Here is a 23,325-nt window from a genome sequence, read left to right as displayed (position 1 = left end):
ATATAGAAAGAAAATCGCCAACGCCAACGGCCGCTCTTGACCCCAACCAGAAACCCACTAATGCTCTCAGATACCGCTCATCTTTTTACTCTCTTCGTTCAAAACTTCTCGCCAGCAGTGGCGGCCTTGACATCTTCCTCAGAGCTCATAATCTGCACCTTGATGGCGCCAGTCTTGGGATTAGCAGCGGTCTCAAAGGCCTCGAGAGCGTTCTCAAGAGAGTAGCGGTGAGTAATCAATTTGTGCAAATCGATCACGCCGTTCTGAACCAGCCGGATGGCTCGAGGCCAGGTGTTGCAGTAGCGGTACTGGTACTGCAAGTCGATCTCCTGAGTGCTGAGACGCATGAAGGGAATGGTCATCTCGTTCTTGCCGACACCGATGACAAACACCTTGCCACCGAACTTGACACTCCAGATGGCGGAGCTGACACTGATCTCGACACCAGTGCACTCCAGGGCCAGCGTGGGGCGCAGGGCATCAGGGCCAGAACCCTGACCATCATTCAAGGCATTGATGATACCGTCCGCGCACTCTTCCGCGGACTTGCCAATTTCCACCTTATAAGTGCGCACTTCAGGAGCTAGAGATTTAGCAAACGCCAAACGGCCCTCGTCAATGTCAGTGATGACAATAGGACAGGCACCAGCAGCGCGTGCACTGAGCAAACTGATCAGGCCGATGGGACCGGCACCAGTGATGAGCAGCGGGTCACCGAGACGCAGACCGCTGCGCTCGATAGCCGCCAAGGACACACTAAGGGGCTCCAACATAGCACCGTCCTCATATCTCATATCGCCGATCTTATGACACCAGATGGCAAGGTGGTTGACGTACCGCCGGAGCAGGCCATCGATGGGCGGTGTGGAGAGGAAAGCAACATTCACGCAACCGTTATAGCGGCCGGTCAGACAGGGCTCGCAGGCGTTACAGATAATGTTGGGCTCAACGGCAACGCGGTCACCGACCTTGAGGTGGGTGACATCAGGGGCGACAGCAATGATCTGGCCGGCTGATTCGTGGCCGAGGACATGGTCGCCCTTGACGATCATTGGGCCGATACAACCGGCGTGCCAGAAGTGCACATCGGATCCACAAATACCAGTGCTGCGCACCTCAATTGTGACCTCGCCAGCCTTCAGGCCCTTGCCAGAATTGATGTCCTCTACTGTCGGGTTGGATTCGGCGATCCAGAGGTCATGGTTTGGGTTGGTGTAGACACCGATGTTGGTCTTAGTGACAGTTGTTGCGGAAGTCATTGTATAGTGTGGAGAGGGAGAGGGAGAGGGAGAGGGGAGAGGAAGAAAATGGAGAACAAATGCCTAAATGCGAGGAAACAGCCACTTTAATACTCGAACCGCATCAATGTCCGGTGATCTCATATTGTTCACCCCACGGTGATACATATGGAGTAGCGAAAAGTGGAGTGGAGGGGCTTTCGATTTAACCGCGCGGGGGTCCAACTGCTTTTTCCGTCTGAATGAGGCAATCCTTGCCCGCTCTCGATCTCGGGCCGAATGTTAATCGGCGATCGGTTAATATTGTGCTGAAGGCTCCCGGTTCTGATTTCCTCCAGGGCTATTTTCTCATGTTATCTTGGTTCGGTTCAGAAATCAATCTGGGGTGTCTCTGGGTCAAGTAAATAATGCGGTCAAGGTGAGAACCCATTGCATCAACAAGAGAGGCAATTCTCCGGCGGAGATGAATTCATTTTTCCGAGACAAACAGTGCAAACCTTTTTACAGCCACAGGCAATGTCTATTCTTTACATCCATGAAAGTCTCTACTATATACGATGTCTACATGTACAACATGCATAGGTAGATACAATTTGTCTCACCATACTCGAATCTCTGCATGCTTCGTGTTACGCGCCTACCAGGATCTAGCAATCAATTTCTCGGATATATCATAGGCAGTGAGGAGCTGCGTAACAACTCTTCCTATTTCACTACCTACATGGAGGTAGTATTGTGTGAGACAAATTCAACCCTAGGCTCATCCTGTGCTATTTTTCGTTGGACCGACTACTACGGTTGTCTAGTGGTGTCACAATTGTAAGGTGACGATGAAGAATACAGGAGGCAGCTATGCATGTAGATATCTAACAGATTTATGGTTTAAGTGCTGTAGCATTATGCATAAGCCCCTAGTATATTTGCTCTTTATACTGATACTTCCCTGGGTAGCTTCTATGTTGGTTGGACCATTCTCTCTGGCTTATAGGTCGCTAGTCGCTTTTTCTTATAGTAAATTCCACTCTAATCTCGCTTTTTTTGCTCAATATACCATTTATCTGTTGTCCTTGATGCATTAATTGCATCGGATTTTGGAAATCTGGACTCAATCTTACTGACTGGTGGAACAATTAGTGTATCTATACTCCATACAAAATATTGCGTTTATATATTTTGGCTTACAATGGCTTCGATGTGCGTATTTTTTTGAAAATTAAATCTACGGAGCATTTATCACACCGTAGAAGCCCATATATTCATCAATCCGTCTAGAAGGAAAAAAATTATCAACTTATTTCTACCATCCGGAGTGAAGTGCCGGTTGTGATTCGACTGGCAAGGCCGGATGTAGGTATGAATGTACAATGCTATAACAAGGTGCTCAGGTTACCATCCACTTTCAGGTTGACACCTTCTAGCGCTTCAATATCCAAAAGTAAATCCATAAAGCCTTACATCTCCTCCAAATTTATATTCCAGAAAAGTAAATTGTTTACTTGGGATAAACGGCGACTCACGTGACCCGTAATTCCTGAAGTTCCCGAGCGTCAAATCTTCATCTGGTTCTCCGTTGCGCGATTCTCCAGATCATTAGATCATACTGCCCTCCTATTAGCAACTGCTTCGGGTGTCCTTTGCTTCCCTCCTCTTTTCCACTCATTTCCTCCACAACATTCAAAATGCCCGCCGTCACCCGTGCCGTCCTGCGGCAATCGCAGTTCCTGACCCGGAGAACCGCCGTCAGACACGCCTCTTCCACCTCGGAGGCTGCCACTAAGGCTGGTGAGGCTGCTTCCTCAGCTGCCTCCAAGGCCTCTGCGGGTCTGTCCAAGGTCTCTGCCTCCGCTGGCCCTGCCCTCGCGAATGCCGCTGGTGCCCTGCGCAAGATCGGTGGACCCGCCGGCAAGGTCATCTCTTTCGTCGATTGTAAGGGACACTCCTCTTCTCCCGTCCGGATGGCTACAAAGGAGCGTTGGACATTGGGTACTTATTAAAAGAAAAAAGGCAACGATTGACCGATTGATCCGGTTGGAATCGTGGCGCCCAGTCCCAACCTCCTTGTTGACCTCAATCCGCGGGTTACGTTCGCGAACGTGCACAACTAACCGTCAATCAATAGCCATGATCCCTCCTACCATCTACTACTCCAAGGTCGGAATTGAGCTCGGCAGACTGGTGTTCCGTGGCCAGAACATGGCTCCTCCGTAAGTCGGACCCCGTACTCGATTCTTTACTCCCGACCTAACAATTCCTCCTAGCAACCTGGCCACCTTCCAGTCCTACTTCCAGCCTTTCATCACCAACCCTGCCGCCCTCAAGACCCTCCCCTCCCCCTCGTCTATCCTCGCCTCTATCCGCAACGCCAGCCCCAAGCAGCTCGCCCTCGCCGGTGTCACTGCCGCTGAGGTCATTGGCTTCTTCACTGTTGGCGAGATGATCGGTCGGATGAACATTATTGGTTACCGTGGCGAGCCTGCGCACGCGCACTAAATGGATGTCGATAGATGAGAATCGTCCTTTCCTTTCTTTCATATGTTAATCGTCCCGCGCTGTGTATGATAGACGATGGAATTTAAACTGTTGTCTGAGATAGACCTTGTCATTGCAATTCATTCCTGTGCTATTTGTGCTCTAAAAGCTACTGTAATCTAAAGGTTTATTGACTTCGGCTATCCTTATTCTTCCCACACCTCTCTGTAATCATGACCCGGATCCCCTAGGTATGAATATAGTCCTGATATCATATATGTCTTATGTTCAGACACTTCATCTGTGGTTTATCCTCTTGTTATTTTTCCTCGGCGGCGGCCATATATAACGCTCAACGCTGATTGGTCCGGGAGGAAAGTCGGCGGACCACTTTTTTTTCTTTTCAGAATATCATCGACATTTTCGACTCAACCACAAAAGATATGGATGCGTTCAGATTGTTGACCAGGTCAACAAAATTAAAGCCTACCTCCTCGGCCTCGGACTCTCGTCTGCCATCCACCGGGAAAGCAGCTAACCCGCAGCTTTTCCGGACGGCGGAGACCGACAAGCTCGAGTCTGCCAAGAATGGCAAAAAAAGAAAGAGAGGCGCTGCCATCCAACAGGACGAGGAAGATGTCCCTGAACTCGACTTTTTCAGTTCAAACAAGCGCCCTGCAGCTAGTGTGACGGAAACCGCTGCTGCGACCGAGGACGCTGAGAAAGTGTCTGCTCAGGATGCCGCATCCGATGACGACGATTCCATGGATGAAGTGGAGCGTCGCACTATCTTGAACTCACACAAGATCAAGGTTACGGACATGCGCGACTTGGAAGAGATCCAAGTCCAGCCTACGTCTACCAAAGAGTCCAAGAAAAAGAAGAAGAAGTCAAAGAAAGAAGAGGCGCCGACTCTCAGTAAGAAGGAGCAGAAGCGTGCCAGACGCTTGTTCCCGGAGCCTCTACTTAACTTCAAGGAACTTCGGTCCAAATACAAGATCTCCTCGCGGCTTGCAGAGAATGTTGCAGAGCAAGGTTTTACCGTACCTACAGAGGTCCAGCTTGGAAGCCTTCCATTGCTTCTTGGAGAGTCTTCCGAGCCAGATCTTCTGGTCGTTGCTCCCACCGGCAGCGGCAAGACGTTGTCATTCTTGATCCCTGTGATCAACAAAATTGTTCGACACCACCACTCAAACCCGGACGAGCATGGTATTTTGTCTGTAGTTGTGGCGCCCACCAGGGAGCTTGCAAGCCAGATTGTCAACGAGGGCCGCAAGCTAGTGGCTGGAACTGGCGTGAAGATCACGCTTATGAGAAAGGGTATGCGTGTTGGAGATAATGGTGATGGCAATGTTCTTGACGAGAACAGCGAAGAATCATCCGGGTCCGAAGATGAAGGTGCCGAAAGCAAGCCAGCAAAGGAGCGAGCCAACATCCGGGTCACCAAGAGTGATATTCTCGTCACTACACCTCTAATGTTGGTTAATGCTCTATCTGCGAATCGGACGACCACCGTGGCAACATTACCTCTAGTGCGGAGTCTGGTCATGGACGAAGCCGATGTTCTCCTGGACCCATTGTTCCGGGAACAGACACTCGATATCTGGAAAGCGTGCTCACATCCCGACCTGCGTGTCGGCCTTTGGTCAGCTACCATGGGATCCAATATCGAGGATCTCACCAAGTCGACCATCAGAGAGCGACTGGAAGATATGGGACAAAAGCCAAGCGAGCCACATCCACTACTTCGTCTGGTTGTAGGATTGAAAGACTCTGCAATCCCCAACATTGACCACAAACTTGTGTACGCAGCAACAGAACAAGGTAAACTAATGGGACTTCGTCAACTTCTTCGCCCGGCTGCAGCCTCAGCCTCAGATATCCGCCTCCGCCCTCCCTTCCTTATTTTCACACAGACCATTCCTCGTGCGGTGGCTCTGCACTCCGAACTCAAATACGATATCCCCGCGGAAGCAGGTGGATCCTCACGTATTGCGGTTCTTCATTCAGATCTCTCAGATGGCCAACGTTCCGATATCATGCGCGATTTCCGCAAAGGCGAGATCTGGATTTTGGTTACAACGGATCTGCTAGCCCGTGGCGTCGACTTCCGCGGTATCAATGGCGTGGTCAACTACGATATCCCCAACTCAGCCGCCGTCTACGTTCACCGCGTGGGGCGAACCGGCCGCGCTGGTCGCGAGGGCGGTATCGCTGTCACCTACTACACTAAGGAAGACATTCCCTACGTGAAGAGCATTGCCAACATCATCGACGTCAGCGAGAAGCTACGCGGCGGCGAAGAGGGCGAGAAGTCCATCCAGAAATGGCTGCTCGACGCTCTGCCGAACCTAAGCAAGAACAGCAAGAAGGATATGAAGAGGCATGGTGTCAAGGCGCGCCAGGCCCCAAGATTGACCGATAAGGAGGATGATGGAAAGGGTGCCCGTGGTATGAGAATTAGTACCAAGAGTGGCTTTGAACGTCGCATGGAGAATAACAAAAGGGGTGCTATTGCGGCCAGTCGCAACAGGAAGGCTGCCGCAGCGGTTAGTGGCAACGTCAGCGACACTGGTAGCTGGGCTGGACTGGATGATTAAATGTCCAATTTTTCTCTGTACACTAAAATATTCCAAGGTTACTACCGTGGTATTCCCATAATCATGATCGAATCATAAATGCATTAAGTCATCTCATCAAGTATATACACAAAAAAGTCCGGCTCAATCATAACGGTTGTCCAGCTCCCAATCCATCTACTTCTGGCTCTGACCATTCCCCTGAACCTGGGGAGCTGCAGCCTGAGCAGCCTGAGCAGCAGCAGCAGGAGGTGGCGGCGGCGGCGGCGGCGGCTTCTCCTCAACAACCTTCCTCACCAATTTGACAGGCACAAAAGCACAATCCAACAGTCCCTGCTCCTCAAGAACGCGCGCAAGCTCATCGCCATCCCGATCATAATGAAGCGCCCATTGACCCTCCTCCTCTTCAACCGCAATGAAAGCATTCTGCTTCTTTTCGAGCAAAATGTACTTCTCATTCTTACACCAGTCCCACGGCTCGACCAGCTGCTCCACGCTCTGCGACCGATTCCCGTACCGCAACTCATGCGTTTCCTTATCTGCGTAGATCCAGTTAAGAAGGGGCGGGTTGTCCTGAACGTAAGTCGGCAGGCCGAGGCCACGCTCGCGCTTGAGATATTTCAATTCTTCCGGTTCTGGGTACTCGATATAGAAGGCCAGGGCTGTGAAAGCTGGCGGGGACCGTTTGGAGGAATCTGGGTCGGCGAGGTAGACCTGTGGAGGGTAAAAGTGTTAGTCTATGTGGTCTTTAATTTGAGCTCTGATTAAAATATTATTCGGAGGGATTGTGAGGTTCCTGTAGACTTTTAATCCTGTTTGCATTGGATTTACTTACCTTCTCGTCTCTTACAACAACAGTCATGCCGTTCAATTCGCGGTCATCATCTGTGTCGCCATCGCATTCTGCTACGATGTTGAACTTCACCATGCGACGTGCATCTTCTTTGCGCTGGTTTGCTTTGCGCTGCTCGCTAGAAGCGAGGGAGACACCTGTCACCGTTGGGATGGAGGTAAGGGCTAGAAGTCCAATCATTGCGCAGATGTTTGGTGGTATATGCGATTGCAATTTTCGTCGTTAGATCTGGCTGGCTATCAATAGCAGCTTGATATATCAGATTTCAGGAATTCGCGGCTGTTGTAGCAGTTTGGTCTGGAGCCTGGACTATGCTCTGTTGTCGCATTAGCATGACTTGCTTGATTTGAATGACGCTAGGCTATTGACTGACCATACGGGTATAGAGAATAGCTGTTCTCTGTGAATGGATATAAAAATAAGCCATTCTTCTTGTTGGTATTAATGAATCTTAGAAACATAGATCAAGGTAGAAGTCCACTGGACATGAGATGTGCCCCCGACGTCATCGCCACGTGATGATCAGCTCCTCTTTTACCAACGACCAACAATGTTCCTGGTTCATCAAGTTGATTCTACTAAAAAGTGAAACGAGAAATTCGTTTCCAAGGTTTGCATTGCTCAATAACCAATGTCTATGTATATAGGAATCCCTATTTCTAATATATCGTGTATCGTCTATTATCGTCATTTCGTTTGGTCACCATTCCCAATATGACCTGGTAGTACCGCCACTATACCTTTTCACTCCATCCCCAAATCGACCACCAGCAGTTGACAGCCAGTGCGCCTCCATCCGCACTCTCCCAGTCATCGTAACCGACCTCCTCGCCCTCCTCAACCACAGCCAGGCCCAACTCGCCCATCCGCTGCCGGAACTCATTCACCTGCGGCAAATATGCATCTCGTAGCGGCATCTCCACCACGACTCGCGCATCAAGCGCACGGCTAAGCCAGGGCTTAATGGTGTCCACCAACCATTTAGGATGTTTGGGCGAGTACAGTGGATCCGCCGCGAGAATCACATCAAACTGCTCTTCCGCAATTGGAAGGGGCGACGGTGTGACAGACCAGTCAAGCAAGCCGGTGGTTACAGTCGCCCCGGTTCTGTTGAGGAGTTCTACGTTCAAGGCAGCGTTGTGAGCGAGGTTGGGGACAATCTCGGGTAAGTCGGTGAGGTGAACGGTTGCAGACTCGCCTTGCAGGGCAGCAAAGGAAAGCCCGACCAAGCCCGTTCCGGCACCGAGTTCGAGTGCCCGCAGAGGTTTCTGGGGTTTCAATGTGGAGGGAGTAGCCGAGGAGGTGACAAGTGCTGGCGGCGATCCAAGATTGTGAAGCCGGCGTGAGAGAAGATACGAAGATACCCAGGTCTTCATACCGAGGTTATCCGCAGTTAGTGACGGTTCGTGGAGGGTCAGTGTGTATTCTTCGCCGGAGGAGGTGGGCACGGTGAATATTCGAGACATTGCCGGCATAGCTGGGAACGAATGAGTCACGGTCAGCGGGATAACATAACACAGCTGGATAGATCGCCTGGTTACCGGTTCGACCAGACCGTTCACTTAGTCGTGCAGCGGCCGCATCCCAGATTGCCCCTCGGAGTTCATCGTTGTCGAGCCATGCTAATGGACTGGCGATGATGGATGTGAGATACCGGGTCACTCCTGCAGGCTGGACTACAGGGCCTTTGACGACATCAGCGGTCGTGCCAAATGTGCGTGGCTGCAAGCTCAACAGAGCCAAAGCCTTCACGAGATCAGTTCCAGAGGGCTTCTCGTAGACTTGCGGGAGGTCAAGCACTGCGCTTATCAGTTCCATTATCTTTTGTGGACCAGATGAACCAGAGGGGCTAATTGTGAACTAACCATGTAGAGGCTCATCTGTGGCACTGATCATGGTGACAACTGTATGTTCTCTAGGTGTTGCCGGAGAGGAATGAAAATCAACAAATTGACCTCACAGCCAGGAGAACTCGACGAAATTGTGGCGGAGAAAAAAGAAAATATTCCCAAAGAGGAAAGGCCGGCGCTGCCGTTCCGCGGGTTGAATGTCGCCTGAACTATCAGGCATCAATGTATCAACAGAAGAACAGGAATGACATGAAGACTGCTGTGAGTGAGAAACAGTTGATATCGGACGGGAAATAGAGTAGGTTAGTCCGAACACCGTATGTCTTCAAGCTAGATGCTCTTCGAGACACAGTAGTAGATGCCTGAAATCGCTGTACTTATACAAGGATACTCAATCAAAAACAAGCCAGAGTGGGTATATTTAGCTAGCAAAAACCGATGAACATGTCAATACATCAAAACGAAATGGTATTTCTACCGTCCATTGGAACGCCTTGCCGGAGCACCAAGTCAATGATCCCCCAATCAGTTCAACGTAGCCTTGAAGCCCTGATAAGCCTGCTCAATATCAAATGCAAGTTCACGCGCTTGGTCCTCGCTCAATTCCTCCGTAGCTCGCATTTGGTTCAATGCGATCAACCACTGAATGATCTTGCCGCGGTCTTCGAAATCGGTATCTGTTACCTTGTTCACAGACTGAATCACCTCCGATAAGAGTGGATGCAGTGCATCCTTCGATACCATATTAAGCTTCAATGCATCGAGGAAGGTGATGAAGTTTTCGGTTGCTGCCAGAATAAGACTACCCGAGGCACCGCCAGCCTGTCCTGTCGCCGTTGCACCCATACTGGGAGTCGGTCCACCGTGAGACGCTTGCTCAACTGTGGCTGGAAGACCAATGCGCAATCGCTCTGTGGCTCGTGGGCATTCTAGCTATATTGTCCACATATGTCAGAGATGCATCGGAGTTTGCGGGGTAAAATGGAGAGCAACACTCACCCCCCAGGTCCGTTTGAAGGTTTCCAGATCCACAAACTCCCGCGATACTGTCTCATCTCCAATACTAGATTTGTATTGCTTCAGTAGCCGTGTGCACGTCTCGGTATATTCTGCCTCGGTGACCACATCCTTGATGTATGCTTTCTCGAGTCCATCCAGGGTGACAATGATGCTGTATATTTCGGCTAGTGATTCGTATAAGTCGCGCTCGACTGCACTGGATGCTAGTTTTACTTCCTAAGAAAGTGGCATTAGTCAATGTAACTATCAATGCGGAGACAAGGACCCATACTTCATCGAGGTTGATTGTGGCCGACCGGGCGGGATTGGGTGTGTAGCTGTAGGGGGTCGGCGCATAAGAAAGTGGGCGCTGTGAGTACATTGTTGATAAATTCTCGCTATGTACAATAACCGTAAGTCGTCAATCGTCAATCGTAATCGAAGGTTGTCTTCCAAGGTTGTCTTGTAGATTGCCTGGATGTTATCGCTCGATGCCAAAGGCGGTCTGAAAGGTGGACCCGCCGATTTTCTCCCCAATTTTTTTTTTGACCAGCCATTTTCCGACCAAGCTACACTTGCAGACTCTTTCTGCATTACTCTCTCAAAATGGTTGGCGGCAAAAAATCGACCAAGAAGTTCGTGCAGAACCGTCTGCCGGATGTCCTTGAGCGACGCAAAGCGCATGCCAAGATCAAGCAGAGACACCAACTGAACGACAAGCGCAAGGAAAAAAGTGCTGCTCGCCGCGCCGAAGCCGAAGCCGCTGCAGAGAAGAACCCGGAGGAATTGAAGAAGGAAAATGCCTTTTCCGAAATGAACGTCGACGATTTCTTCGCTGGTGGCTTCGATATTCCCGAAGAGAAGGGAAAGAAGGCGAGCAAGAAGGATACCACCCCCAAGATTGGCAAGCGCAAGCGCTCAGAAGACAAGGCACAGGCAGACGCTGAGGCGTCCGAGGGCGAGAGTGACAATGACGACGCAGACAGTGTCGATGCTTATGACGAGCACAAAGACCAGCTGGAGTCATTGAAGGACAAGGACCCCGAGTTCTATAAATATCTTAAGGAAAACGATTCTGAACTGCTCGATTTCGGTGACCAAGGCGATCTTTCAGAGGTTGACGCTCTGAGCGAAAGCGAAGAACCGGAAGACGAGGAGCCGGCCAAGAAGAAGAAGAAGAAGTCGAAGAAGGAAGAAGAGGAGCCCGAGGATGAGACCTTGACTATTGAGATGGTCAAGAAGTGGCAGAAGTTGATGGAGGAGCAAAACTCGATCCGAGCTATGCGCCAGGCTGTGCTCGCATTCCGTGCGGCCGCCTATGTCAATGACCCCGATGCCCCCGAGCAAAAATACACCATCTCCGACAAGAACGTGTACCACCAGGTTCTTATCACGGCCCTCAACACCATCCCCAAGGTCCTGGCCCATCATCTCCCCGTCAAAGAGAGCGCTTCTGGCAAGATCAGGGTCTCATTGGATTCCAAGAAATTCAAGACCCTCACACCGCTGATCAAATCGCACACTGCTTCAGTTCATCAGCTTCTGATTAACTTGTCGGATGCATCGACACTCAAGTTGACCCTGGCGTCAATTGAGCCCATGCTGCCTTACCTTCTTCAGTTCCGCAAGGTGCTGAAGACACTGGTCAAGATTGTCGTCGGAATTTGGTCTGATGTGTCCACGGCCGACGCCACCCGTATCACAGGTTTCTTGATTCTCCGCCGCCTTATGGTTCTGGGAGATGCAGGTATCAGGGAGAGTGTGCTCAAGGCCACCTACGAGGGTGTTGTCAAGGGCAGCCGCAACACAACGGTGCACACTCTGGCAGGCGTGAACTTGATGAAGAACTCCGCAGCCGAAATCTGGGGCATTGACCAGAACGTCTCATACACAGCAGGATTCTCCTTCATCCGTCAGCTTGCTATGCACTTGCGCAAGAGCATCACCCACACCTCCAAGGAGTCCTACAAGACCATCTACAACTGGCAATACGTGCACTCGCTGGACTTCTGGTCCCGTGTGCTTTCACAGCACTGTGATGGCCTTGTCGAGGCCCAAATCGGCAAGCAGTCCGCTCTGCGTCCCCTTATCTACCCCGTCGTGCAAATCACCCTGGGCGCCATGCGCCTCATCCCCACCGCCACGTACTTCCCCCTGCGCTTCCAATTGACGCGCTCCCTGCTCCGCATCTCCCGTGCCACAGGCACCTATATCCCGCTCTCAGCTTCCCTTCTCGAGGTCCTGACCTCAGCGGAGATGCGCAAGCCCGCCAAGTCCAGCACGCTCAAGCCCCTGGACTTCAACACAGCGATCCGCGCGCCTAAATCCTACCTGCGCTCGCGCATTTACCAGGACGGCATCGGTGAGCAGGTCACGGAACTCCTTTCCGAGTTCTTCGTCCTGTGGTCCAAGCACATTGCGTTCCCGGAACTGTCCGTGCCCGTCATTGTCTCCCTCAAGCGCTGGCTGAAGCAGATCTCTGCCCGCAGCGGTGGAAACAAGAACGCCAAGGTCAACCAGATGATCTTGCTGCTCGTGCAGAAGGTTGAGGCCAATGCCCGCTGGATCGAGGAGCGCCGTCTGAACGTCTCCTATGCTCCCCGCAACCGCTCTAGCGTCGAGTCTTTCCTCAAGGATGTTGACTGGGAGACTACTCCTGTCGGTGCGTTTGTTAAGACACAGCGTAGGCTGCGTGACGAGCGTGCTGCTGTCCTCGAAGAAGGTCGTATCGAGGAAGAGAAGCGGAGACAGGAGGCGAAGAAGAATGATGCAGAGGATGAGGATATGGGCGGTGTTGCTGGCAGTGACGATGGCAGCGAGGATGAGGGTGAAGAGGAATTGGAAAGCGAGGAGGAAGTCGAGATCGAGAGTGAAGATGAAGATGAAGACGAGCTGGAGATGGAGGACGAGTAGATCGTCTAATTTTTGGTTAATTTGTATATCTCCTTGTCCATGTCCCCGATGATGTCCATCTACTTCACACGGTTATTGCATATGTCTACTTTGTTTACCAGGATACACCATGGGTAGCTACTCAGTCCTACAAAAGAATTATTTATCTTCAAAATGTCATATCATCATGGGTCTCATAAATCCACACACCGTGGAAACAGTCTAAAAAATAAAATGGCCAAACAAAAGGGGGTATATCAAAAATCACCATCTAAACAGACCCAACAGGCCCATTCTCCTGAGCCCAAGCCCTAGACCTATCCCTCCGCATAGCAGCATCCTCCTCCTCCGCCCAAGCCAAAGACTCACTAGGCAACATAATAGCCTTGTCAATAGCCACGGGCAAACCCCGATGCCGCCCACGCAAAGCCACAGCAGCAAGAATCAACTTGCTAATCGTATGCCAGGCGCCACAGAACGAGTAATTCTTCCCGGGGAACCCAAGACTCACACCGACACAGCCGTACGCAGAGACAACCTCGAAGATGATATTGAAGGTGGAGAACGCCACAGGCTGGTTGTTGTAGTGGTCTGACTCGGCGATCGCGATGAAGAACACCGCCAGCGCGATCCACCACAGGTCATGGCTGAGCTGGGAGCGCAGCTGCTGGTGCAGGAAGTAGCCGCGCGATGTCTCCGATGGGCCTGGGCGGCCGAGGTGCTGTCGGATTAGGTCCATTACTACGTTGCTGCGGCTTGTGTTTGCCGGTGAGTCTGGGGATTCGTCGTGTGCGTAGATTCCTAGCGAGCGTTCTTCGTAGACGTTTGTGTTGCTGGGTGGGTGTTAGATTGTGGTTTCTCTAGTGTGGGTTGGGTTGGGTTCGGGGGGTGCTTACCGCATTGTGAGTGTTACTGGGTACGCGGAGACGTACTGGGTGAGATGTTAGTTTGGGATTGGTGTATGGGTGTGATACTAGTAGGTCTTACCATCATGAGTACTAGAGGTTTTGTTAGCATGATATTACAGACTAAGGATACCGAAGCACTTACCATATAGAACCAAGAGACCTTGGCGAAGATCGGCAATGGTTACGACGTAGAATCCACCAGCGCGAACCGCTTTCGAGATAAGTTGTTAGCTGGTTCAGATATGGCGCTGTTGCTGATATTGATTGACAAACCTAGGGCTTGGAACAGTCCATCCAACACACGGTACTCGGTAGGAAGAGTCTCAATGTCCTTGTTTCCAATGGACAATAGCTCAAATGCTGCCCAGTCGATACCGTTCAGGATGATAATCGTGCCGAGTAGATACCACGTATGGCGAGCAGGGAAGAGATTCGTATAGACCTGCTTGATGATAAGTCTATATCCTGCAAGCTATTAGAGTAATGCAACGACTAACCCTTCGAGGATGCTCCAGGATAAAATCCAGGGTTATGCGCCACGACTGCCACATCGGCCGATCCGGAAGCATGACCCTCATAGTCCAGATAATGAACCGGAGGAAACATGGGAAAAGGGTGTTTCCAGCGAGGATCAGAAATCCCATTGTGAGAAGTGGGTAAGCCCTAGAGAAGATCAGCAAGTTTGAATATTGAAACACGGGCGGTCTAGAGCACCTACCTCAACTGCAAAGCAGTCATATTCGCGTCCAGGAGCGACATGCCACTGTTCACGAAAGCAGAAACAGCAAAGAAAGCACCCGTCCAGAAAGGCGAGAGGCCGTTCGTGCGCGTCACGGCGGGATCATTGGCTTCCAGCCAGCCACCGACACCGACCATGCCGAATACAATAAACAAGATAAAGTAAAGGAACACAACCACAGACAGCAACGAGACGGCCTTGTACTCGACACCGCCTAGTTCCTCACGCTCGGCAGGAGTGAGATCGTGGAACTGGGAGTTGCGGGACACAAGTCCCTTGGAGGCTATGTACTTCTGTGTACCGCGGAGAATTCCCTTGAGACCAGACACCGAGTCCTTCACGACCAAGGGCACATTGGGCGCTGCGTCGCGCGGGTGGTTATGCAGATCCGGTCTCGCCCCGATGCCAGCCATGGGGAAGACTCGGTGGTGATGATGACGGGGTGTGCCGCCGACGGTTATCTGGTCGTCGTCCACCCATATCTGCTCATTACGGGATGATGGCTCTCCCGGGGTCGTTTGGACCAGCACGGTTGTCTTTGGGCGTGGTTTACAGCCGTGTCCTTCGATACTCTCGTCGAGGAGATCAATCCCGGAGCTTGCATGGGCGGGATCTCGGTCCCTGGCCTGTAGTTCAACTTCCGAGAGGTTACGGCTAGATCGCTCTCTTTCCCGCTCATCGGAGACACCCTTGAACTTCGCCTCGAACGCCCTCTTACGTACTAGAAGTACAGTGAGGGAGATGAGAATAGCATGGCCCAGGATAAGCATAGTGAACAAAACTGCTTGTTGGAAGCTGTTCAGAGTCGACAGATCCACCTGGTCAGGTTATTAGCCTCGGCGAGATATAGCCATGAGATTCAGTCCATACCGTATTCAATCCAGCACCCGTCATAGCACTGACGCACATGAAAATCGAATCCACATAGGCAACGCTACGCCATGGCGACGATGTCAGATAGAAAATGATACTGGCGATTATGCATGTCGCAATGAAATATGAATAGTGTAGCGTCAAGAAATTCAAGGGCGGGAGCACTGCCATTATGGCGCTCCCGGTTTTCCTCCGCCACTTGCGAACTGTATAAAGCGGTTAGTTGAATTTTACGCCAGTAGCCCAGGCGAACGTACGGGTCACCAAGACATGCATTCTAATTCGGCGACAAAATTCGGCAGGGCTTGATAAAGCACAGTCTGTGTTTTTGTGCTGACCTCGTTGCCGCTGAGGCGTTGTCGATGTAATGATGAAACGAAGGAGGTTTATTTTTTTTTGCAGGGTTTTCAATTACACCCACACAACCCCATAGGTCTCAAATTGAGACGAATAGCCTCAAACAGAGGAATTTTAAGAATTCTCATATGTTTGAAGGGAAAAAAGGAAAATTGCAAAACCTCGACTGCAAGGCTAAGCCGATTTGAGTGATGTGGGCTCGAAAATGTCTTGGGCCATGAGCCATGGCCACATAGAGGAATGCAGAAAGGAGGAACGATTGCTACAGTTGTATATCGCCAATCATATAAAGATCATTGGCTGTGAAAGAAAAAATAGAAATGAAAATACGGTGAAGCCCAGGAGAATTTAAACGGCCCATAGGGCTGATCCGCGGGTATAGATAGGCTCAAGGGGTATTAGGGCTATTGCAGTATGGAGAAGAGATAGAACATCCACTTTAATTAAAGAAAGAGTCTATACGGAGTACTACATAGCAATCAAGTACCTACAACTACTCAAATTAACTACACGAGTCATTCCCGTACCCAATGCCCACTCTTCCCACCCTGTTTCTCCAACAATCGGACAGAATCAATGACCATCCCCTTATCCACAGCCTTGAGCATATCATAAACCGTCAAAGCCGCACCCATAGTAGCCGTCATAGCCTCCATTTCTACGCCTGTGCGACCGAAGCAGCTGACCGACGCCACGACATGCATGGCGCCGTGATCCCTGTCCCTGTCCCCCGCAGGCCCAACGAGTTCCACGCTGACCTCGACTCCGGTAATACCAATGCCGGGATGGCAAAGGGGCACAATATCAGGCGTTCTTTTGGCGGCCATGATACCCGCGATCCGGGCGACGCTGAAGACGTCGCCTTTGTGCGTGGTTTGGCCTTCGCGGAGGATTTCCCAGGGTCGGGCGTTTGAGAAGGAGACGGTGCAGGCGGCTGTGGCGACGCGCTTTGTTTCGGGCTTTTCGGTGATCTGTGTCATGTGTACGGTCTTGGATGGTGTAAGGTGAGGGAGGTCGGTGTCTGAGGTGGTGGGTAGAGAGGGAGATGGACGAGAAGTACAGTCTGTGGTCTCTGGCTTAGAGCGCCCGGGGTGGTAGAGACGACTTTGGGAAGCTGTAGGGAGATGCGAAAGTATATGTACTGGTATGGAAGACCAAGAGGGAGACCCTGACCTCCATGGCGGTTTATTATCTAGTTCATCTATCAGCTTAATGATTCAAACAATGTCTAAACACATCAATTGCATGTATACATGGTATCAAAATATCGCCAATGCCATGAGATCCAAAAGAAATGTTCATATGGATGATCTACAAGTCGTAAAGCGTTTCCAATCATCAAGAAAAAAAAAACAAAAGGCTACCCACCAATCAAGATCATAGGACGGTTCTTCATATCCTTAAGTTGTGCCATGCCGGCGTGTTTCGCCTTCTTTCGTTTCACTGCCATGCCGATGATGTCGAGAATCTCACGTTCTCGTTCATTCACCAAGCCGCCTTCGTCGCTAAGGCGCGCTGCGTTTTGTACTGTTTCCAACAGCTGCAGGTTGTTCATTGCATCCACGTCAATCGGGCTCCCACCATTCTCCTTACGAATGATATCCCGCAAGGAGACTTCAGAGTTACCGAACAGACAGACTTTGAGATTTCCGTCGCTAGTAATACGTAGCCTGTTGCAGGTACCACAGAAGTTGTGTGTCATGCTCGTGATAAATCCCACGCGGCCCTCGAAGCCAGGAACACGGTATGTCTTACTCGTGTCATTCTTGTGGTCGGCCACTTTTTCGAACGTGGGATACTTCTCTCGGATAACAGCCAGCATCTCCTGATATGAGAACATCTTTTCCTGGTTCCATTTGTTTCCACCGAAAGGCATATACTCGATGAAGCGCACTTCAATCGGCTTCTCGCGGCCCAGCTCCACGAACGGAAGGATCTCTCGGTCGTTCATTCCCCTCATAACAACACAATTGATCTTCAACTTGATCCCCGCACCGACCTTATTCATTTCCAGAATGCGGTCGATGCTCTTCATCACAGCATCGAATCCCTTGCGTCTCGTCATGATCTGGAACTGGAATGGATCCAGCGTGTCAAGGCTGAGATTGACTCCCGTCAAACCAGCCTCCACCATCGAGTCCAATTTTCGATGTAATGAGATTCCGTTGGTTGTTAGACACAATTCCCGAAGCCCATTTTGTCGCAGCTTGCCAATGTCCTGCATCAATGGCACGATGTCCTTGCGGACCGTCGGTTCTCCGCCAGTCAATCGGATTTTGGTCACGCCTTGTGAGACGAATAGCGAGGATAGGTATAGGATCTCCGGGGATGTAAGCAGTTTCGCAGAGGGCGAGAGGTCTATGCCTTCCTCGGGCATGCAATACAGACACCGGAGATTGCACCGTTCCGTGACGCTAATGCGGAGATAGTCATGTTGCCGATTGAAGGTATCGGTGAGGAATTCGGAGAAGGGCTTCGTGGACTTGAATTTTGACGGTTTGGAGGCCTCGGTTGCGGGATGCGGAGGAGGCAATTCAGGGACGACGGTGGCGTTAGATCTTGATGCGGCGCGAGTGCTCTGAAGTCGAGTCTGTATGCCCCACTGACGGGCAACCCTAGGGCAAGACAAGATCCGCTTGCACAAGCCAGCCATGAGGAAGTTCTTTCAAGGGGTAAAATGGTGCATGTTGCAAATATATATGCAATGAGATACTCCGCGGAGGAATGAGGGGAATGTCTCTTATCGCACATGCCTCTCGGCGGGCTCCGTGCTGAGTCATGATATCATATCTTCACCCGCGGAAGAATAATTGGTCATGGAGGCACGACATCAGCCATTTAGTTAGTTAACTAACTAATCTATAGTCGCTAACAACTTCTGTACCCTCTTCACCAGGCTCTTTTCGAACTGCTCCACCCCATTCTTCTGTTCGTTCATCTTGCCTTGTTTAATCACATAGACCGACCGGCGCCTTGGCGTTTCTTCGGTCTCTTCCTCCTCCAGCCCTTCGAAATCTTCATCAAGCTTATGCTCGGTATCTCGCTTGCCCTCAATTACCGACCGAACAAGGAAACGATCGTGTGAAATTAGTAGCACGGCGCCATTGAAGGAGGAGAGAGCCGTAGCTAATGCAGTGACAGTGTGGAAATCCAAATGCGTGGTGATTTCATCAAGAATCAGAAGTTGTGGTGCACTCCAGACGATTCGAGCTAATGCAAGGCGGACCTAAATTGACGATATTATTAGTAGCTTGCTTTAATGTTCCACATTGTTTCACATACCAGTTGTCCGCCTGACAGCTTGGCCACAGGGACATCAGATGCAATACGACCCGCTAACCCCATTGAAGAAAGTAGACCTCTGATAGCGCCCTCGTTCAGCGATCCTTCAGTCTCAATTGTCAACAAGCCCAGCGCAGTTAAGCTAGGCTCGCCTCGGCCACGTTCTTGCAGCTCTTCCACGGAGTGTTGGCTATAGTAGCCCACTTTCAACCGGGAGTGAGTCGACACCTTGCCCTTGGAAGGAGACACCTGTCCCGTCAAAATACGGAGCAGCGTTGTTTTCCCCGATCCATTGAGACCCATAATTCCGACACGATCACCCAGGTGAACAACCAAGTTCACGTCATCCAGGATGACGCGGTCGGTTTTCTTGTACTGGAAGACAATACCCTCAAGCGATACCAGCGGCCCAGGGAACCGCAACTCCGTCGCATCGGGCAAGCTCATAGTCGCGCCCTTTTCATCTGTCGGAACGTCGATCTCAGCCCGATTGTGGAGATGCCATCCGACTAGATCACGGTTCAGCTTGAAACGTCCCCCGTTTGCGCTGACTTGAAGACCCATCCGGTCATCGACCTTTTTCTGCCGTGACTTAGCTTGTCGCAGCTTATTTTCGTCATTGGTCTTCTTTCCAATTTTCATATTCTCCCGGATACTAGCTTCCATATGCGCAACCTGCCGTTCTTGGGCCTCCTTCATGCGCCCTAGGTAGAGCTTCTGTTCCTCGAAATCTTGCTCGTATGCAGACAGGTTCCCTCGGAAATAAGTCAATTTCTGATCTCGCAGAATGACAATCTCCTCGCAGACAGCATTGATGAAATCTCTGTCGTGTGAAACCAAGACGATGGTTGTTTCTGATGTGTCGCGGAGTTGTTTCAGGTAATTCTCTAGCCACACTACTCCTAGCAGATCGAGGAAGTTGGTCGGCTCATCTAGGATCATGATGTCGGGGTCTTGGACCAGAACGCTGGCTAGCATACATCGCATACGCCAGCCACCTGAGAGCGTAGAGACTTTCTTCTCGAATCCGTCTTCTTTAAAGCCGAGACCAAGAAGAACGCGACGGGCTTGTTGCTTCATATCAGCAAGTTTCATCTTGTTTCATGTTAGCGGAGCAGGTGAATGGTCATCCTACGAAGACTTACGTCTTCGATTTGAGACTGTAAATTTTGTAGTGTCTCAACGGCAGCTTGGGTATCCGACTGGACTGTCTCCGCATCGATAGCGGCTACATCCTGGGCCAACCTGGCAGAAGTTAGATATAGTCTCTAGCGCGAATTAATGCAACTTACATCTCCGATGCAGCCTCGAGCTTCCCCTCGGCAGCCTTCAGGTCTTTTCTTGCTTGTAGACCTCGAGCACCGCTTTTCAGGCTTGCGTTCTTGTGAGCCAGGAAGAGATGCTTTTCTGCTTTCTGGTGCCGGATTTTACGGATCGCCCGCACGGGCTGCATTGGATCTTCAGTCTCAAAACTTTTCGACAGAACTTGTCAAGTTAGTCAAGTACAACCCCCAATTGAATAGGCATACTGACATTCTGTCATCCGAACAGCCTCGTTCCTACTTTCATCGCTGCTGAGAACGGCTTCCAAAACAGTTTTGTCCTGATTAGGGTCTTCGCCGAATGTAACGTCATCCTGCTGGTCTGTTTGCTGCAAAATAGCCATGCGAGTCGCATGCGGGATGCCAGGAATGAGTTTCTCGGCCATTGCCCGGAGCAGCGCTGGTATCATCAGTATACTGAGATTTGTAGACAGTACTTGCGGGGCTCTGTCTCACTTGACTTTCCAGTTCCGTTGCGACCTAGTAACCCATAGTGAACGCCTGCCTTGAGTCGTAGGTGCGCGTCTGATATGAGCTCTCTCCCCGCAGCCTTGGCCCTTGATTTTCCTTTGGTCTTTGGCTTTGAGGCATCTTCCGTGGATTCAGGTGCAGATGATGTGACTATGATGTTAAGTCCCTCCACATCGATCTGTCAACAGAACATATTTGAACGTTAATGGGCATCTAGATCATTGTTGTGGCTACCCATACCTCCTGCGAAGGATTATCATCTAGCAGATGAAACCGTGTCTGCTTGCACGTAGCCAGAATTGTCGGGGCCGATGTCATAGCTTCAGCAGGTTGGAGTTCTTGGTATTTGAGTGGTTTTCGCGAGGTCCAAGTGTTGGATATCTGAAGTAGTTGCCGAAGTTCGGGCGGGGGTTCATATAAGATAACTACATGTATGGAGTAGCAATGGCATCCACGCTCAAGCCCCTTTGCAGAATCAAAATGCGCCACTATGATCACATTGAACTTCTCATTTATCGAGTCATCGAATCGAATACGAACAAATCTGATGCTACTTGACAGCCATTATGGGGTCGGGGACCGAAAGAGGAATGAATCGGTGCCTAAGGCAATTTATATTCCTTGGCGTCGCTCTTTGCATCGTTGTGCTCGTATCTTGCTATGAGTTATTCACTAAATTATAGGAGGTCGTACGTATATGTACCTATGTCTACAGGTCTCACTGGAGGTGATAGTCCTTAGATTCTGTGCGTTGTTATGGTAACCAAACTAGAAACTAGAAATATATATTGGGGAACAACAGTACAACATAAGAAATCTAAAAGAGTTGAATGAAAGTCGATGGAGAGATTTTTCTTTCTCTTCAATCTGTAAATATCTAACAAGACATAGCCCTTAATTTTCTAGATATAAATTATAGAGAGGATGCAGTACGTCTAATAGACGCCGGGAACTAAATCGTCGAGGGCTAACCCTACGGTATCTCGCCCAAATGCCAGTAACACGAAAAGTATAAGTCCACAACGACACGTAAATGTGCTCAATTCCGCTTCATATTTCTGCTCCATATCACAGAAGACCGGGTAAGACTAGGTCAAGTTCTCAATACCCAAACAAACAAAGTCCAGACTGATCGATCAAGATCTCCAGTCGAGCATCGGAGTTGCAACACAACCAAATTCTACTCATTGTCCACAATAAGCTGTACTAGATCTAGACCTTAATTTCTGCATCTCCACCAAATCGTTCAACAGTCTCGAACAAACTCAGACTCATTTCAAATCTGAGCGGGTCTGGAATGAGTCGTCAGACAACCAGAAAATGGAGCCGTTGGCAGGGTACACAGTGTAGGGTCTTGAGGGTTGAAGGGCCGGGAGATCAGGGTGTAGAAGGCGTCAGACAACCAGACAATGGGTAGAAGGAAGAGAAATAGTCTAGACCGTGATTGCATTAGCGGAGGTAGCATACGTGTGTACCCGAACCATGCCACGAGAATCAATCATATGAACGGTCAGGCAAATATCATGTTGGCAAGGGAGTAATTGCCGGATGTGGAGGTAGATCGAGCCAATGGCCTAGATCCACTGCCCGAGACTCAAAACAGTTTGATGAAGGATCCGCACAAAGAGGCGTTCCTGCAGAGACTTCAAAAATTGTAAATACTTACTAGTTTGACTCAAAAATCAGTGATCACCGTTTATGTATCGGCATGATCGACCCTAGTGAAATGCCGTACGGAGTGCAGAAAATTTTCAATATCTATTTTTAATAAGGAACAAGCTACTGCTAGTGGCTGTTCAGGCACGGAGGCGCATAACTAGCTCAGCCTCTTTGCACGCGGTCACTCTAAGCGGCTGGATCAATGGTAATCTGAAACAGCCCTACCTATGTCGTGTGTAGTACGGAGTGCCATAGATCGAGATGACCTCTGTTCACCACCAGAGCGGGCTGCCGAAGAGTCGAGGCCCAGGGGAAAGTTGATTCTTGGGTAGGATAAAACAAAAAGGGGCAATAACGAGCTATTCCACGGTGTGTTGTTTCGCCTGGTTAAGGTTCAGGGGCAATCCAAAGAGGCAACTTGATAGAAACCTTGGAAATGGAAGAATATTCTACGGAGTCAACCTCGGAATTCGTGGATAATAATTTATGAGCAGGGCCTCGGGCATCCTTCGGGGATCGACAGGCAGAGATTTAGTGTTTAATAGAGTCGGACAAGCTAGCCCGATTAGGAACAGCTCCTCTCCTCACGTGCACGGATCACCGAGCTTGATGGCCGTTCGATCTCCTTTAGGACCTTTTGGCCGACCCGCTCCGACTCTAGAAAGCTTATTGTGATTCTCAAACGGGGCAGGAGAGGGCCGGACTCCCACTTTACGTCTTTGACTGGCTCACACCGGTCTAGCCGGCACTTAGGGCTCGGCTCAATTGGCCGTGTATGTTCCGGCGAGACGCCAGCGTACGTACATCCTGGGTTTGAAACAAGGGATTCTTGTC

At 50.4% G+C, this 23,325-nt stretch overlaps 9 protein-coding genes across 9 annotated transcripts; 3 read left to right on the top strand and 6 right to left on the bottom strand.

Annotated features, from left to right (window-relative positions):
- Window positions 1-98: 98 nt before the first annotated feature.
- Window positions 99-1,259, bottom strand: LCP9604111_1308 (NAD(P)-dependent alcohol dehydrogenase; the record flags this gene model as incomplete). Its single annotated transcript, XM_039076805.1, has 1 exon — window positions 99-1,259. The coding sequence occupies one exon, from the start codon at window positions 1,257-1,259 to the stop codon at window positions 99-101; it is 1,161 nt and encodes a 386-aa protein (XP_038933856.1).
- A 1,658-nt stretch (window positions 1,260-2,917) lies between these two features.
- LCP9604111_1307 (F1F0 ATP synthase subunit g) lies at window positions 2,918-3,728 on the top strand (the record flags this gene model as incomplete). The annotated part of the gene is made up of 3 exons (XM_039076794.1): window positions 2,918-3,164; window positions 3,358-3,442; window positions 3,497-3,728. 3 exons carry the CDS (start codon window positions 2,918-2,920, stop codon window positions 3,726-3,728), a joined length of 564 nt encoding a protein of 187 aa, XP_038933855.1.
- Window positions 3,729-4,150: 422 nt separating this feature from the next.
- On the top strand, window positions 4,151-6,307 carry rok1 (RNA-dependent ATPase ROK1; the record flags this gene model as incomplete). Its single annotated transcript, XM_039076783.1, has 1 exon — window positions 4,151-6,307. One exon carries the CDS (start codon window positions 4,151-4,153, stop codon window positions 6,305-6,307), a length of 2,157 nt encoding a protein of 718 aa, XP_038933854.1.
- A 156-nt stretch (window positions 6,308-6,463) lies between these two features.
- On the bottom strand, window positions 6,464-7,319 carry LCP9604111_1305 (uncharacterized protein; the record flags this gene model as incomplete). The annotated part of the gene is made up of 2 exons (XM_039076772.1): window positions 6,464-7,000; window positions 7,122-7,319. The coding sequence occupies 2 exons, from the start codon at window positions 7,317-7,319 to the stop codon at window positions 6,464-6,466; spliced, it is 735 nt and encodes a 244-aa protein (XP_038933853.1).
- A 554-nt stretch (window positions 7,320-7,873) lies between these two features.
- Window positions 7,874-9,035, bottom strand: LCP9604111_1304 (S-adenosylmethionine-dependent methyltransferase; the record flags this gene model as incomplete). Its single annotated transcript, XM_039076761.1, has 3 exons — window positions 7,874-8,616; window positions 8,681-8,938; window positions 9,005-9,035. The coding sequence occupies 3 exons, from the start codon at window positions 9,033-9,035 to the stop codon at window positions 7,874-7,876; spliced, it is 1,032 nt and encodes a 343-aa protein (XP_038933852.1).
- Window positions 9,036-9,514: 479 nt separating this feature from the next.
- On the bottom strand, window positions 9,515-10,370 carry LCP9604111_1302 (ESCRT-I subunit protein VPS28; the record flags this gene model as incomplete). Its single annotated transcript, XM_039076749.1, has 3 exons — window positions 9,515-9,922; window positions 9,989-10,225; window positions 10,281-10,370. The coding sequence occupies 3 exons, from the start codon at window positions 10,368-10,370 to the stop codon at window positions 9,515-9,517; spliced, it is 735 nt and encodes a 244-aa protein (XP_038933850.1).
- Window positions 10,371-10,594: 224 nt separating this feature from the next.
- LCP9604111_1301 (mRNA-binding ribosome synthesis protein NOC2) lies at window positions 10,595-12,901 on the top strand (the record flags this gene model as incomplete). Its single annotated transcript, XM_039076738.1, has 1 exon — window positions 10,595-12,901. One exon carries the CDS (start codon window positions 10,595-10,597, stop codon window positions 12,899-12,901), a length of 2,307 nt encoding a protein of 768 aa, XP_038933849.1.
- Window positions 12,902-13,151: 250 nt separating this feature from the next.
- Window positions 13,152-15,676, bottom strand: LCP9604111_1300 (uncharacterized protein; the record flags this gene model as incomplete). The annotated part of the gene is made up of 9 exons (XM_039076727.1): window positions 13,152-13,713; window positions 13,777-13,811; window positions 13,868-13,878; window positions 13,931-13,999; window positions 14,062-14,230; window positions 14,286-14,451; window positions 14,507-15,345; window positions 15,398-15,606; window positions 15,658-15,676. The coding sequence occupies 9 exons, from the start codon at window positions 15,674-15,676 to the stop codon at window positions 13,152-13,154; spliced, it is 2,079 nt and encodes a 692-aa protein (XP_038933848.1).
- A 596-nt stretch (window positions 15,677-16,272) lies between these two features.
- Window positions 16,273-21,150, bottom strand: LCP9604111_1299 (uncharacterized protein; the record flags this gene model as incomplete). Its single annotated transcript, XM_039076716.1, has 9 exons — window positions 16,273-16,871; window positions 17,126-18,419; window positions 18,642-18,983; window positions 19,040-20,134; window positions 20,185-20,284; window positions 20,332-20,524; window positions 20,573-20,761; window positions 20,818-21,010; window positions 21,073-21,150. 9 exons carry the CDS (start codon window positions 21,148-21,150, stop codon window positions 16,273-16,275), a joined length of 4,083 nt encoding a protein of 1,360 aa, XP_038933847.1.
- Window positions 21,151-23,325: the final 2,175 nt, after the last annotated feature.

Source organism: Penicillium roqueforti (assembly GCF_015533775.1).
Source record: "Penicillium roqueforti strain LCP96 04111 chromosome Unknown scaffold_01, whole genome shotgun sequence".
NCBI lineage: Eukaryota > Fungi > Ascomycota > Eurotiomycetes > Eurotiales > Aspergillaceae > Penicillium > Penicillium roqueforti.
The sequence above is the reverse complement of the archived record's forward strand: the minus strand, read 5'-3'. Positions and strand labels throughout refer to the sequence as shown.